This window comes from Lutra lutra, chromosome 7, assembly GCF_902655055.1.
Source record: "Lutra lutra chromosome 7, mLutLut1.2, whole genome shotgun sequence".
Classification (NCBI taxonomy): Eukaryota; Metazoa; Chordata; class Mammalia; order Carnivora; family Mustelidae; genus Lutra; species Lutra lutra.
In genome coordinates, this window is record NC_062284.1 from 129689928 (window position 1) to 129705786 (window position 15859).

Sequence of the window (15859 nt, forward strand, 5' to 3'; positions counted from 1 at the left end):
AGTCAATCAAGGCATGTTCAAAAATTAGCATTTCCAGGGCACCTGGGTGGCTCAGTGGGTGAAAGCCTCTGCCTTCAGCTCAGGTCATGATCCCAGGGTGCTGGGATCGAGCCCCACAATAGGCTCTCTGCTCAGCAGGGAGTCTGCTTCTCCCTCTCTCTCTGCCTGCCTCTCTGCCAACTTTGATCTTTGTCTATCAAATAAGTAAATAAAATCTTAAAAAAAATTAACATTTCCTTCAAGGTGAAATAATGAAAATATTTTCCTATGGGGTGATTGGCTCACAGGAGGAAAAATCAATTTTTTGAAACCAGAAACTGCTTCCGGGAGGTTAAAGCATTTCTCAAGGTCACAGAGCTTGTCATTTCAAATGCAGGACTCGGACCCAAGGTTTTCTCACTCCTTTCTTTGCGCAGCCCTGACTCATGCAACGCAATACAGGATAATACAATAGGAAGTGTGAGATAAGGCGTAAAAAGAACCACTGTGGACTGTTAAAACTGCAACCGAAATAAGACTGACTGTTATTAAGTTATTACATCTTATAAAAGAAATAACGCTCTATGGGAAAACAGCACGCTAAACAGAATGCCTGATGGACCCAAACTGGTAAAAATGGATGTTCAACAAGGATCGAAAGTCAATTCGGAGTGATGTAAACAACTTGCCATTCATGAGGCTTATCTTTATTCCGATAAGTTATTAAAGTGCACACTTTTTACGAAACAGAATTATAGGGTGAAGAGAAGCGTCCATGGGATAGTCTACATCTCTGGGTTTTTTTAATGTATTTTAGAAAATAAAATCAGCTGTTGGCATCTGTGCCAACACAAACATTACTAGCCACCCACTGTTCAATCAACACATTCACAAAAGAAACAAGATGACAGACAAGCGTGAGCTAAAAATGTTGTTCAAAAAAAGTCAACGACATGACCGTGACAGGCCTTTATTTTTAGAGACCCTTGGCATGGGCCAGATGATATCAAACAGTGGATCAGATTTGGTACTCAGACTGGAGTCCCACTCCCGTGTGGGAGAGTGTCTTGGGGACAGGTGTCATGTGGAGAGCAGGAGTTAGATGCTTTAGGGAATAACAGAGCAAGGGGTGGGGGGGTCATCATCAATTCCAGAAGCTTACGAGAGAACAGGAAGTGATACGGGGTGGTGCTACTGGGACCGGGGGATTATGGCTTTACCACCAGCGTGCAGGCCCTCTGAGTCTGCCATGCCCTCTGACAGTGAGAATGGCAGTGAGATCCAGCCCGCTAACCTCCCTGCTACTGTGGGCAAGTGTTGCTGCAAAGCCAGCCCGCCAGCAGACGAACAGACTCTGCCTTGTCAGTTCACCCCTTCCTGCTGAATCATTGTTCCAATCTCTGGGCCCAATTAGTCTGGCTCTGGACAGCCACTCAAATCAATAAGAGTCACTGGCCGTGCATCTAGAAGTAGAGTTGCCCCAACTATTAAAGGGACAATATCAGGTGATAATGACAAAGCTGAAAAACACACTTGGCTGTGCCTTTCTCTTTTGTGCAAAGTCACCAACACCATCAGGTACATCAAACCCCATTCACCGAGACTTGGCTCCCACCCTCTGGGCATCATTCAATAGTCTATCCGAGAGACTGTCCCCTGCCCCAAGCGGAGTGCCAGGTTCTCAGGAGACACAAAACACAAAGGTGGCATGTGCTAGTAGGTGCCAACCCAAAAGCCATTTCCCTCACTTTCCGGTTAACAGAACCCCAATTCTGTGCATCTCTCATGTCCTTCAAGGAAGGCAGGTCTTAGCCTGAGAAGGTGAATCATGATCCGTCTCCTGTCTCTCACCAAGACTGATTTATACTTGGGCATGTGGCCTACTTTTGGCCAATGAGAAATGAAGGAAATGCTATTGAAAGGGCTCCTTTTTGATAAGGAATATAGTGGAAGAAACAGGCCCTCTTTGGCACTGGATGTTGTCTACTTGTAACAGCAGGAACTGCTGCAGCTGTTTTGGGACCATGAGGAGCACTACTTGAGCAGAACAAACCAGAGTAGAAGACAAAAGGAAACTGGGTCCTTAAAAATCATACTGAAGTGCTGGATCAGTCAACCTTGGAACAGCCAACACTACTTCTAGGTGTCTGGAAATGTGACATAATAGAAGTTACTATTATTTACACCAATTTTAGTTGGATTTTTCCAGTACTTGCAGCCTATAGCATCTTAATGGATACAACCCATAGCAGTCCCCCACTTTCTCACTCTCAAAACCTCACTCCCACACCTGACTTTACAGCAGGTATGTATGTGGATGTAAGAAGCTCACCTCTTCAACTGCAAATAGTCGAAGGTTACCCCCTATTAGTCACTCTCTCCTTAGTAGGAATCACTCTAGTCAGATCATCTTCCTCTCAAGACAATGCTGGGAGGCATCGCACAGTTGGGAGAAGAGAGAGGGACAACAGTGGGCAGTGGGAGAGAGGCAGGAGGACAGAAAGCACCTGCAGCAGTCATAAAGAGAAGCACCAGAAAGCTACGCTTTTCCTCACCCTGTCCTCAAGCTGTCGGTGGCTAAGGTGGCCTTATGCCCCCCCTTGAAATCACTCTTCTCCTACTAACACACATGAGAACCTTTCTGGGGTACTATTCTGGGTTAGCACTCAGGAACAAAATTATAAGACTCATTTCAAATATAAAATGAGATGAGCTTCCCAGTTAGGCTCCTCTTCGTTTTACAGAGAAGGCTGAGCCAAGGAGGATGTTTTCCCACCAGAGACCAAGCCCGTGGTGCTGCTGTTAATGCTGACAGTGCGTGGAGGTGGTGACCTCGGCCTCAGCCACCGTGCACGACCCCTCTGTCCTCCGCACGCGGCTGCCAGGCCGTACTTCCCAAGGAAAGCGTCTGATGCTTATCTCCTGGAGGAAGATGCCAAATCTTTATGAGCACTGCCATTGACCTGCCAACAGCCAGTACTTAGGGAGTCAGCGCATCTCTGCGTAGAGAAACAGTGTCAGCTGTCCTTCCAGCCCAGATGGGTCCCGGTGGCACCGCTGGGGAGAGGCAGGTTCCTGCCCAACACAGGAGTGGCTGCTGGGTCTGAAGACACCCAGGGATGCTCCGAGACTCCCAGTTCACTCCCAACTGTGGCTGCTGCGTAGCTACTGACAGGTGCTCCAGAAAACTCGCGTTTCCAGAAGGAAGCCTGGTACCACTCAGGAACCCTGCTCCCGAGCCCTGGTCAGCTCCCTTTCCCGTCACACGGAGCAGCTATTCCAAACCTTCACCCCCACCCCCGGCCTCCAATGCCACCTCCTACCCCCTCATTCTCAGCAGATGATCTTGCCTCCTACTGCAGCAAAAAAAAATAGGGCGATCAGGCTGTTTACAACTCAGCTGCCCACTTTCCCTCTGCCATCCTCCCTGCCCCCTACACTCATCTGCGCGCAGCCTCACCACCTTGCTCCAGGCTCCGAACAAAGACTGACCGAGGCTAGTGCTTCCACCCGGGTCCTTACAGCCCAATCCCTGGAGTCACCCTCAGGACCAAACCTGCCAGTTACTTCCCTCTCCTCGATCTCCAGCACCACCCCCCAACCAATCCATGGCCACCCTCCCCCTCAGGGACAGCCTGCTCCTGTCCCCACCTCTGATCCTGAGCTTTGCTCTAAACAGCACACAGGACCCTCCTGACATCACCTGAGTGACACCTGAGTATTCTATGTCAACCATCTCCACTCCCTGGGGCCTCAGTTTACTCCCATCCCCTCAACCCAGTCTCCTTGCTCGCCCCAAGGACTCTCAGTCACCAAATCCGAGAGGCCTTTTCCAGAGCTTTGCTAATTTTATCTCCCATTTGACAACACGGAGTAATTCTGGCAGACTGTATTTTCCCAAATGGCTGCAACAATACCTCCCATTCTGATGCTCTTCTAGAACCTGGTCACACCCCCATCAAGAAGTAGAGTACCTCCTGCCCCCCACCCCTTTAAACTAAAGGGGTGACTCTTGTTCTTGCCAACAGAGTAAGGAAGAAGTAGTGGTATGTGCCTGCCAAGGCAGGGTCATACCATGGTCATGTGCTTTCTGCCTTATGCTCGTGGGACATTCACTCTTGGAACCCAGCTGCCATGCTGCAAGGAAGCCCCAACAGCTTCGGAGAGGCCTATCTGGAAGGACCCAAGGCCCTGCCCCCAGCCTCAGCTGAGCTGCCAGCGACATGAATGAGGCACCTGGAAGTAGACCCTCCGGTTCCGTCAGACCATCCAGCCGGCACCACACGAAATTCACGAGTCTCTGTACAAAGCCCTGCCCGAACTGCAGATTCAGGAGCAAAACACACAACTGCTGGGGGCACCTGGGTAGTCAGTTGGTTAAGTGTCTGCCTTCAGCTCAGGTCATGATCCTGGGGTTCTGGGATCGAGCCCTCTGTTGGGCTCCCTGCTCAGCAGGGAGCTTGCTTCTCCCTCTCCCTCTGCCCCTCCTCCTGCTCCTGCTCCCTCTCTGGCTCTCTCTCTAGAATAAAATCTTAAAAAAAAAAAAAAAATACACACACACACACCCGTTGTTTTAAGCTGCTATGTTTTCTAGCTCTCTTCTCGAAGTTGTTTCCATGGAATGTAGCAACACTGGTTCTCCTCCAATCTGTCTGGCTGTAACTTCTCCATATCTCCATTCCCCCAGAAGTTTAACTTCCTGGGCATACTCCCCCGATGACAGTATTCCTCACAGCTCTCCCCTTGTCCTCTCCTTTTCTCTTTGCCCTGCCCTTCCAAGTCACCTCAACTACTCCCCCAGACTCACCTACCCACCATGAGTCCCCTTGCTGCTAAATCCCGCACGTGTGGTTCCAGCCGGAATGGAGACCGCCAGAGCAAAGCCCAATCCAGTCTCCCGACGGCAGTACCCAAGCTCTCGTGGGGGCTCCATGGCCCACTCCACCCGGCTCTGAGAGCACCCTGACCCCACCACTCTCATAAGGAACTGCATTTCCCATCTAGCCTTGGCCCAAGGGCAGCACTGGTGGGAGACTGGCGGAGAGAAGGAGGTGGAAACCGGCTGCCTCAAACAGCATCTGCAGCCCCACCTCCCAGGTGAGGGGCTCTGAGGCTGTGATCCACCTGCCAAAGGACCCCCACCCCCGCCAGGGGCCGGCTCTACCAAGTGACCCCAGCTGCCGGCCCCAGGGAACCACCTCTTCTCCTTGTCCCTCCACCTTGAGGGTGGCAGTGGCTTCCAGCCGTTGGTAACGGTCTCACCCTCCCATCTGCCTCTCCGCAATTCCATCCCATGAGAGCCCCATTTTCTCTTTTAAATTCCGTCTGCTGGAAATACGTAGCGTGATTTTGTTCCTTCCCAACTGGACCCCAACTGATACACTGGTGAAAGGCACCCAAACCTAATCATGTAAGCCAGAAACCTACAATTTGTTTTACTCTCCTTCCATTCATTCCTACCATTATTTGCCTCCACCGCACGGAAAGCTGCTCACCACGTCCTGATGACTCCGCCCCTCGGCTCATGCCTCCCCTTCACTCCCACTACACTGCCCTGGGTCACATCATTGTTGTTGGCTCAGACCAGTGCAGCAGCTCCTCCATTAGTCGCCCTGAATACAGTCTTTCTGCCTTCCTATACATCCTCCAGACTTCCAACAGACTTTTGTCTCTAACGTACATCTGATCACGACATTCCCCTGATTTAAAATTCTCAAATAGTTCCCTGCTGGCTACAGGAGAGAATCACATCTGCTTGGGTCCACAGAAGATCCAGATTTGCTGTGTATGCTGTTCTGTGCCTTGGCCTGGAAGATCAGGCCCTCTGTGTGGTCCCTGCCTACCTTCCCCAGCCCCCTCTGCAGCCACTCCCAGTCATACCAACTGAACCAGCTCAATTCTTCTCCAAGCCCACCCTGTTCCTCTAAGACTGGACCTCCGCACAGGCTGGCTATCCTTCCCCTGCCCCGCCATCTCACGGGCCCCTCCATGAAGCCCTGCCCCCAACACACCTGTCAACGCACCCTGTGCTGAGGGCACCATGCACACATCCCTTTGGCGGAGCTCACATCCCCACACCGTGGCTGTTGGTGTCCAGACCTGCCCTTCCACTAAACAGGGAATTTTCCCGGGGATGAAGATGGAGCTCCCTCACTGCCCCCATGACCCACCTAGCACCTGGTACAAAAGTGACCTTCCATGCATGTTTGGAGCTTAGTCAGGGAACTGAGGAAACAGACTATGAGCCCAGAGTGAGGAAAGAGAACGGGGAAGGCAGCCCACAGAGGAGGGGAGGGACACACTGGAAGGTGAAACACCCGCCCTCCCAGGGCCAGGCTGTGGCCACCAACCAACCAGCACCCGCCTCACCCTCCCTTGCTCTGGGGACAGAACAAGAAAAGTCCAGAGATATAGTCTCCACCTGGGCTTCTCCCAGGAACATTTTTAGGTGGATAAGCTTGTTCACTCAGAACAGGAGATAAGCAAACACGGAATCTGCGTAAATGTTTCTATGGGATCTTCCTGTCATTTTTACATCCCTTGGTTCTCCAGGTGCTCCCTTTTGTTACAATTTAACAAATTAAGATGTAACTTTTCTACCCCCAAGGAAATCACTTTTGGTTCATCTCATTTCTTCAACATCCACCTGAGGTCTCGCTGGCCCCAGCAGCTACACGTCATGCTCTGAGACCATCCCCAGATAGTTCCTAGGAACAAATCAAGACGAAGTGACGTGCCCAGCCACGGGTCCCCCAGTCACAGCATTGTCAGGACACCTCCTTTGTCATGGTCTCAAGCTTTCCTCAGCCACTCTGCTGTATAATGGGTCACACTCCACCCAGTTGCCTTGAACCAGTGTCCCTGGAGCCAGCTAGTTTCCAGAGAAATATAAAGCGAGGACAAAGGAAGGGGCAGGCTCTCACCTCCATCAGGAGAATGTCCTTCGAGCTCTGAGACTGCACCTTTGGATGCTGGACCTTTACGGCCACGGTCCGCCCATCACGCAGCACCGCCTTGTGGACCTGGGCCAGGGAGGCGGCCCCCAGGGGGGTGTCGTCAAAGCTCACAAACAAATCATGGATCTGTCAAGAGTGGAGAGAGGACAGAGTAATTAAGATGACTCAGTTCAGTGAGAGGGGACGGGCCAGGCCAATAGATTTTCTGCTCTACCAGTGGTACGCCAACCCAATGCCTTGTGCAGGCTCTTTGCTGCCATGGAGATTCACAGCAGGCGTACGGAGGGAGCGAGAGAGAAAACACACGTGGAGGGGTGCCCACATACACATGCATGGGTGCCCTGAGCATCTCCAATCAAGGCCAAAGAAGTGTTGTCCAGAACATTCAGAACTGAGGACCATCTGCTCATTTAGTTACGCACCACTGCACTCCAAGGCTGTTACACAGGTACACGAAATCAAGAGTTAACAGAACCCCGGCCCCAGACAGCCCAATACAGGGATCAGATACTCCAATCCACCAACATGGAAGAGCTCAAGGGACCCCAGTTTGGAGGTTCCAAATGCAGTAGCCACCTCTTGTTCCTGCCTGAACAGCAGCTCAACACAGGTCCCCAAACCCACCCTCAGCCTGGCCAACTGGCAGAGACCCCAGGGCTACACACCCCAGCCTCGCTTTTGGTCCCCACCTGCAATGTCACCCAAAGGTGGCCTTGGGCAGACCCCTCGCCCTTCCTCTACAAAACGGAATATGTGCTCCTTACTCTTTTGTCTTCTCTTCCCTTCTTCCTTCCTTCCTTCCCTTTTAGAAATGCCAACCAAATTTTCCTGAAGGGAAAAAAGTCTTTGTGACTTGAGGGATTGCACCTACATGGTCCAGGTGGTAATATTTTACCAGATGAGAAGGAGACCGCCAAAAGCCTTTTGTAAAAATGCCCAAGGCTGAAATTCTGACCCCCTCCACTTTTTGAAATCCCTGTATAGCTTTCCAATCCTAGAAGGTCCAGACATATTCTCTCTCCTTCTCTCTCTCTCTCTCTCTCACACACACACACACACACACACACACATGAATGTGTACACACAGGATTAGTCCCATGGTCCTCCTTCTCACGTCCCCTAGGCTCTCACCCTGAGGCCCATCCATCCGTGCCCCTGCTTCCCCCAGGCCCTTTCCGCATCAGGCACTCTCTCCTGCCCTTCGGCCCCCTCCTCTCCTTGGACTTCAGCAGTCAGACGACCCTCGGCCACCATCCCATCCCTCTGCTTACTAGGCTGTGCCGACACCTTGCTAATCTCCCTCATAAATCACTCCCTCCAGCCCTGTCATCATTTTCGTAGCTTTCACTAAACTCCGTCCCATTTATCAACATCCTTCGGAAGCCAAAGGTCCAGGCAACATGGGAGGGGCCCACACTTCTCTGTCACAGGAGATGGGTACGGATTGGCTTCCCTGGTCTCCTTCTTCTTCATCGGGTTTTTATTTGTGCCTCTCCCCATGCTACTTCTTCCCATCCTTCCCCAACCACAAACTTGTCTTTTTCCTTCCCTCCTGAGTTTGAGGTTCCCTGAGGACCAGATTGTCCCCACATCAATCATCCTAGGTCTCTCCCTTTATCCTGGACTTGGGCTTGGCTTGGAAGAACAAAAGAACCACCATCCCTGTAGACCCCATTAGAACATCACCTTCAAGTGGGCAGAGATTTTTGTCTGTCTTATTAGCTGCTGAATTCCCTATGCTTAGAATAGCACCAGAGGGGCACCCGGGTGGCTCAGTCAGTTAACCGTCTGCCTTCAGCTTCGGTCATGATCCCAAGGTCCTGGGATCCAGCCCCGAGTCGGGCTTCTTGCTCAGTGAGGAGTCTGCTTCTACCTCTGGTGCTCTCCCTGCTCATTCTCTCTCTCATACACACTAATAAATAAAATCTTAAAAAAAAAAAAAAAAGAATAGTACTGGAACTAGCTTGTGGCAAATACATATTTGTTGAAAGACTGAATCCTTGGAGAGGAACTGAATCAACTTTCTTCCTTTTCAAGGATGGACCTTCCAGCTCCCACACCCCTCCTAGTCTAAAGGCCCCCAATGTAAAAGCACATGTCCTGTGTGGGACTTACCCAGGCGGACTCTACCCATTACACCAGCATGGGTGTGAGACCCCAGCCTGGCCAATCAGAAACTTGAATACCCTAGGTCATGCTGATGGGTTCAGAGATGGACATGTCACCCAACTGATCTAATCAGACTCAACTGTTTCACTTTTGTTTGAACTGTGGGAGAAAAGATTCTTTCTCTCTGCTGAACTTGAAGGTAAAAAGTCGAAGTCTGGAGCTACCAGGAATCCCAGAGTAGCAACAAAGAGGAAAGCAGAGCCAAGAGACAGAGTGAATCTTGGTCAACAAGGTTGGGCCCCTTGATCTAACCATGCCTGAAGACTCACCCTATAATTCCCTTTTTTGCTTAAACCAGTTTGAGTTGCTTTCTGTCACACAGGAATGAAGGGGCTCTGACTGAGAGTTCTCAGGCCCCATCTGGATTAGACAAAAGAAACACAGGCATGGTGCCACGTACCCCCAAGAGGCTCAATAAGTGTGAGTTCCTTTCCCTCCCCTGACCCCTCCCCTCAGTGCCCTCCTGCTGGGACAGGGATCCAGGAATAGAAGGGAGGTAGACTTCAGCAACATTCCGAGCCATTACATAATGAAATGAGCAAGAACTACCTTTAGAAACCGTCTGGTTGTTCCTGAAGGAGCACCAAGGAGAATGCTTTCTGGAGCAGATCTGCAAACTCAGACCTTCCCAGGCAGCTGGAATGGCCCCCTCTGCCCACTGCAAAAGGACTGGGGGGGGGGGGGTCACTTGACTCTACTCCTCACCCCAAGCCTCCACGTGGCTCCCTGGGAACACTGGCTCATTTCCTAAGAAGGACAGCCAGGCTTCAAACCAGTGTCATTGCAGGGACGTTGCAGAGTCATTGCAACTGAAGAGTGACACGGCATCACTAGGGCTGTGTGGCAAAAACAGCTGCCAGGAGCACTCCAGGGAGAGGTGAAGGAAGGAAAGGGCTGAGGCAAGCATTTCCCCGTCTCCTGGGTAAGAGGAAGCCTGGTCTGCCATATCCCCAGGGACTGAGAAGGGGGCCTCCCACCGTTTGCTGTCTCCACCAGGGCAGGCCGGGGGTCTGGAACTCAGAATACACCTCAGCCCAGGTACCAACACAGTACCCTGAAAGAGGCCCCAGCTGTGAGGACCTGCCCTAATCCCAGCTTGACCAGTGGCAGCAAAGAGAGGCATGGGAAATGCACCACCCAATCTGCACAGGGAACCTCTTGGGCAGATTCCCCACCCCACCCCTGCCCACCCACCACCTCCCCAGGGCCCCTGCAGCCATCCTTTCTCTTCTATCAGGAAGCAAGTCACACCCCCACACCCTCCTGTGCTTACACACACACACACACACACACACACACACACACAATAATTGATTGCTAGTGAATGTTCCTAGCTGGCTTATAAAAAAGGTAATTAAAGATTGGTGCTGCAGCCTGTAATTAAATATGAATAAAGTATCTCTAAATGGAACCTTGATTCAAAGTGCTCAGTGGAAGTACTTTACGCTGATAGATAGTAAGGAAAAATAGACCCTGTCCCGAAAGCAGAATTATACCCCCCATGCAGCTGACACCAACGCCGCCCCTCCCCTCGGGCCCCAGCCCCCAGCCCTCTGAGCAGAAAGCCATTAGCGGAAACCAACTGCAGCACGGACAGCAATTAGATTCAAGCAGGGCCCTCGGCTGCCTCCAGTCGCTCGCAGAAACCTGTCTCCCCTTCTAAGCCTGTCTTCCCCTGTTCCTCTTTTTTTCCTCTGGGTCTGGCGACAAAAATCAATTAAGTAAAACAGCTGCATTTTAAAATGACTAGTTATGTGCTTTTTAATTACTGTCGGCCCATGATTCAAATATATCGATGTCCCTGTCTAAAAAAGGAAAAATAATCAGGAAAAAAGTTTCTCCAGCTCTGTATGGTCTGGTTTTTCAGGGTATGTCTATGTTTGCGTGCATGTGTGCGTGCGCACGCGCACGTGTGTAAAAGTGGGAAGTGGTGTTTGTTTTTTTTATGAGCAGAAAACATCAGAAGGGCAAGAAGAAATGTGTCACACACACCTCCCCCCCCCCATGGCTCAGGTTAAGACCAGCAGGCTGGGGGCACCTGGGTGGCTCAGTGGGTTAAAGCCTCTGCCTTCGGCTCAGGTCATGATCCCAGGGTCCTGGGATGGAGCCCCACATCGGGCTCTCTGCTCAGCAGGGAGCCTGCTTCCTCCTTTCTCTCTCTCTGCCTGCCTCTCTGCCTACTTGTGATCTCTGTCTGTCAAATAAATAAATAAAAATCTAAAAAAAAAAAGACCAGCAGGCTGGCATCAGCTGGGGCCCAGGAAACTTAGACCACGTGATTTTAGACCCAGGTACAGGGTCAAGAGGGAGAAGCTCCAGAAAATTAGCTCTACAGCTTCCCACGAAGCCAGTTTTCTGGGCAATGTTTCCAAAAGGCCACACTGGGCAGCCAAGCACCAGCCAGGGTCCTCGTTTCACCCAAAATAAGGTAACAGGAAGTCAGGATCTTCTGTAAAAGCCATAATATGATTCTTGGAAGGAGTTTCATTAAGTCTCTCCATCCGCCAGCCAGCCTCAGGCCCCTCACCAGCCCCAGGAAGAGAGATGTCCTGGATTTTCCAAGATGGCCCAATTTCAAATATTCCATCCCGCTGTCCCCAGAGTCATGCACATCAGACCTCTTCTGGATATACTACCTCAAATATCCTTGACGTAAGATGCCAACAAATCTGACAAACCCAGAAGTAGATGGCTGCAGATGGACAGATAGGAGCGTGCCTCAAAGCAGGCAGGTCCAGGCCTCACTGCCAAGGCCAGGCAGTTGCCACTTAGGAGCTGGGAAGACAGCCCAGGGCACCTGGGGCAGGTTACCATGGCATCAGCAGCAAACAACACCTGGCTCTTGAGGTCTAGAGATGCCCCTGTCCCACACCTGGCTGGGTGCCAGCAGCCATCCACCACAGTCTGACGGGGAGAGGGACAAGTCCCCCTACTAATGGAGTAGCTGGAGTGAACCTGCCCCACTCCCCGCCCGTAGCCTGAAGCTGATAAGATAGCTCCAGCCTCCTAGGACTCTGCAAAGTCTGGACTGCCCGCCTTGAGCAGAAAACCCACCGTCACTTCCCATATGCCTCTGCTGGAAACCCACCCCTTCCCCCTGGCACCATTTCCCAGGGACCCGCCCCCGGCACCCCTCCATCTCACCATCACCTCACCAGCTGCTATCTCACTTTGCTGCAATTCCTGTTCCTTCCACTTAAACATGCCTGGTTTTGCATCCCACCTGTTCAGGGTCATTCCTGCTCCTTCTAAGAAACACCTGACACTGACAGCAACTAGGTGACCCATGCCCTCTCATCCCTCCTGCAGCAGCTTTAAAATATATCCAAGGTGCTTACATACTCCTCCCCTTGTGAGGTGCAGCCCACTGCCCATCTGAGCATGAGCTAGATCCATGACCGCAGCACAAAGAGGAAGTTAGGGCATGCCTTCTGAGACGTCACCGTGACACCTTCTTGTCCTCTCCCGGAAAGCACACTCCTGCAGCAGTGAGCCGCCATGCCAATAGGACACTCGAGCAGTGTGTGGAGAGGTCCGGGGATGAGGAAGCAAGGCCTTCTGCCCACAGTGAATCATCTTGGAGGCAGAGTCTCCTTCCCCACTCAGGCCTTCAGATGACTGCAGCCCCCTGCCCAGAGCTTGACTCCGCCCTCACAGAGACGGAGCCAGAACCACCCAGGAAGGCATGCCCACATTCCTGGCCCACAGAAACTGTACCAAGTCAAGTGCTTATTGTTTGCGGGTAATTTGCTCTGCAGCAACAGCTAACTAGTACACCCTACGCACACCCATGCCAGACATCACTAATCGATCACAGCATTTTTTTCTGCTGTGGGCCCAGATGCTGCCTCAGCATCTCTCCCCACACAGTGCTCTGGGCTGCCACTACCAACTGACCAGAGTTAATACAGGAAATGAAACCGATCTGCCATTCCTTAGCTCAAGTCCATCAGTCAGCAAACACGTACCTGCAGGCCTGCCACATGACAGAAACCATGCTGGGTACATGGGCCAACAAAACAGACATCATCTCTGGCCATGAGGAGACCGCCATCCAAAAAATAAGGTAACAGCCTCTAGAAAACATACTTGCATTTTAACAGGGCCTGCTAGCGACAGTGACCCCCACCCAGTGCCAATTCACCCAACCCTGGCAGGACTTTCTGGCAAGATCAGGAGACCTCCGATATCACAATGTAGACCCTGGGAGGTCGTGGGGGGGGGGGGGGGGGCAAGGCACCCAAGTGTCTCTTTGTCCCCACGCAACAGCTGCCCTGCCTCAAGGTGGGACTACCCCCACCTCCGGCTTCCCACACAGAGCAATTTATTATAATACAGATAATAATGAGAATAATAGCTCGAGGACACAGAGTCCCTGTCTTCCATAGAATCTGTGTTCTCTCTGGGGTTCTGGAAGATCAAACTATTCGTTCTGCAGAGCCATTAGCTATTGCTATTGCCTAGTTGGGAAGAAAGAACGAAGGGCCAGTGGCAGAACCTGAGGCCTTTCTTGACAAGGGTCAACCACAGAAATTATAAAATAGTGCTGCTCTCTAAACTTGCACAAGGAGGCTGGCATGAGCCTCAGCTGTTACCAATGTGCTAAGAGCCTCCAGGTACAGGATAATCATGCACCTGGCTCTGTCAAGGGCCTCACGGTTCAGACTGAGCTTCCCTCCTCCCACAGGACAGTGACCAGCAGCTGGCAGAGAAACAAGAAGCCAGGAGCAGTCACACCCCAAGGCTGTGGGTGTGTTCCCTGAGAATGCCCACCAGCTGGCCAGCACAGTGAGACCTGAGAAACAATAGCGCATGGTAATTCCAGTGCAAGGTCTGGGTCAAATTTCCCAGGCTCAGATTTTGGCTCCATGCCGTGCTGGCTTGGTCAGTTATCAAGATGATGACCCATCTGTGCCTCAGCTTCCTCATCTGTAAAATGGGAATTCTAATACCTACCTCATAGAGTCATCATATGAAATAACACACATGAAGTGTCTAGAATATGGCCTATGAAAGAGCCCCGATAATTCTGGCAGGAATACTGGATGCCCATTTAATGCCTCCATAAAGAGGACAGAGTGGTAAAATGAAAAGAGCACTGGACAAAGAGCCAGCAATTCTAGGCTCTCGGTTCTAGTCTGTCCGTGAGTAAAAGCCACCGTATTCCTTTCTCCTCCAATCTATCCTCCACAGGCAGCTAAAGTGAGTCTTCCAAACATAAACTGATCATGTCACTTCTCTCCATTTAAACCACTTCTCTCACTTTAAACCACTTTTTAAACCACTCAGCCTACCAGAGCCAAAATCCTTAACACAAGCCACCGAGTCTGATCCTGCCCCATCTCCCCCTTCAAATCACAGTGCAACTATTACCTCCTCAGGAGGAGGAGGTCATACGTGTACGTCCTCAGAATTCAGGGTGCCCTTCTGGAGAGCAAGGAACACAGCTGTACTCTGCCCTGACTTATATTTGCTGGATCTCCCTTTTCCCTTCTAAATGACAGACTTCTTCCATTTTTGCTCAGCACTGTATTCAAGGCCCCTGACACATCACTGGTACTCAATAAGTATTTCTTAGTGAATGAGTGAGGTTCAATTTTCCCTAACCTCTTCCTGGTGAGGGGACGTTGGGCCTTCCAGATGATTCGGAGGAGCGAACACCCTTCCCGGAGGTGGCTACAGTTCCTTCAGGGTAGCTGAGGGAACCTGGCGGGTGCTGGGCACTTCAAGACTTGCAGTTGGAAGGACTCTATGGAAATGTTGTGATAATAATGATTAATAAAAAGCAGATAAACACCCAGTGTGGTTGGCCAGCCTGGGAAGTCATCCATTAGATCTGTCACTCATCAGAGGTGGGGGTGAGGGTAGTCCAGTCAGATCTCCTCAGCTTAAGCAAACCTTCTGTAAATTGTAGGCTGCAGGCACTGACATTTGATAAATTATTCTTCATAATCCGCCGTTGGCTGTCATAAATCTAATCTTTCAACATTCCCCATCTTAATAACTTGTACAGCCTCACTGGGTGACGTGTCTCTGTCTCTGCCTGTGACAGAGATCTCCGGGATAGAAGAAATTGTGCGGAATGAGGTGCAGTATGAAGCCAGGATGCCCCACAAGCCAGGGCCCGGCCTACGTAGGTTATCTGTGGGGTGATCACAGTGTAGAAGAAGTGAACCATCCTTGGAACCATGGGGTGCCTGCGAGCCAGTGCTTACCCCCCAGCACATGAGTGAGAGACAGGTGGGGCCAGGAGCTCCGTCCCCTCTCTATGGCAACCTACCTATGTGAGAACTTAGTACCTCTTCCTTGAACTTGAGTTTGGTTTGGTATAAGGGATGTCAGGACATCTTTGCTCAACAGAGACTAAATGCTCAACCGAACATACTTTCTTACAGCTGCATACTGTTTGTTACCCTCAAAGTGCTCCTGTGTGCTCTCGGCCTTCTCTTGAGGTTGGACAGAGGAGATACAACGGCCTCCACTTTGTAGAGAAGAGCACATTCACTAAATGCCATTCGTTTATTCATCCATCCAGTGCTTACGTGACTAATATAAGCAGGGCACTGTGCTAGTCACCGGGAACTCCGTGGGGACTGGGTCCAAATCAGGTTCAGCTACCCCCCCGGAGTCACCACTGGAACTTGAAGTCCGGTGGCGAGACAGGCATTAATCAAGTAATCAAAGGAAAAGGTAAATGGCCAACTTTGATACATGATATGAAGGGAGAAGTAGCTGATACCGTAAGAGCCTGTGTT

The 15859-nt window shown here is 51.1% G+C and overlaps 1 protein-coding gene across 6 annotated transcripts in view; it reads right to left on the minus strand.

The window, feature by feature from the left end:
* ADCK1 (aarF domain containing kinase 1) overlaps positions 1-15859 on the minus strand; it is a 121450-nt gene that overhangs the window by 37215 nt on the left and 68376 nt on the right. For all 6 annotated transcript variants that reach the window (XM_047738240.1, XM_047738241.1, XM_047738237.1 and 3 more), the window contains one exon: positions 6903-7061. In XM_047738240.1, the coding sequence (XP_047594196.1) occupies positions 6903-7061 (159 nt within the window). The remainder of the gene's footprint in view (positions 1-6902; positions 7062-15859) is intronic.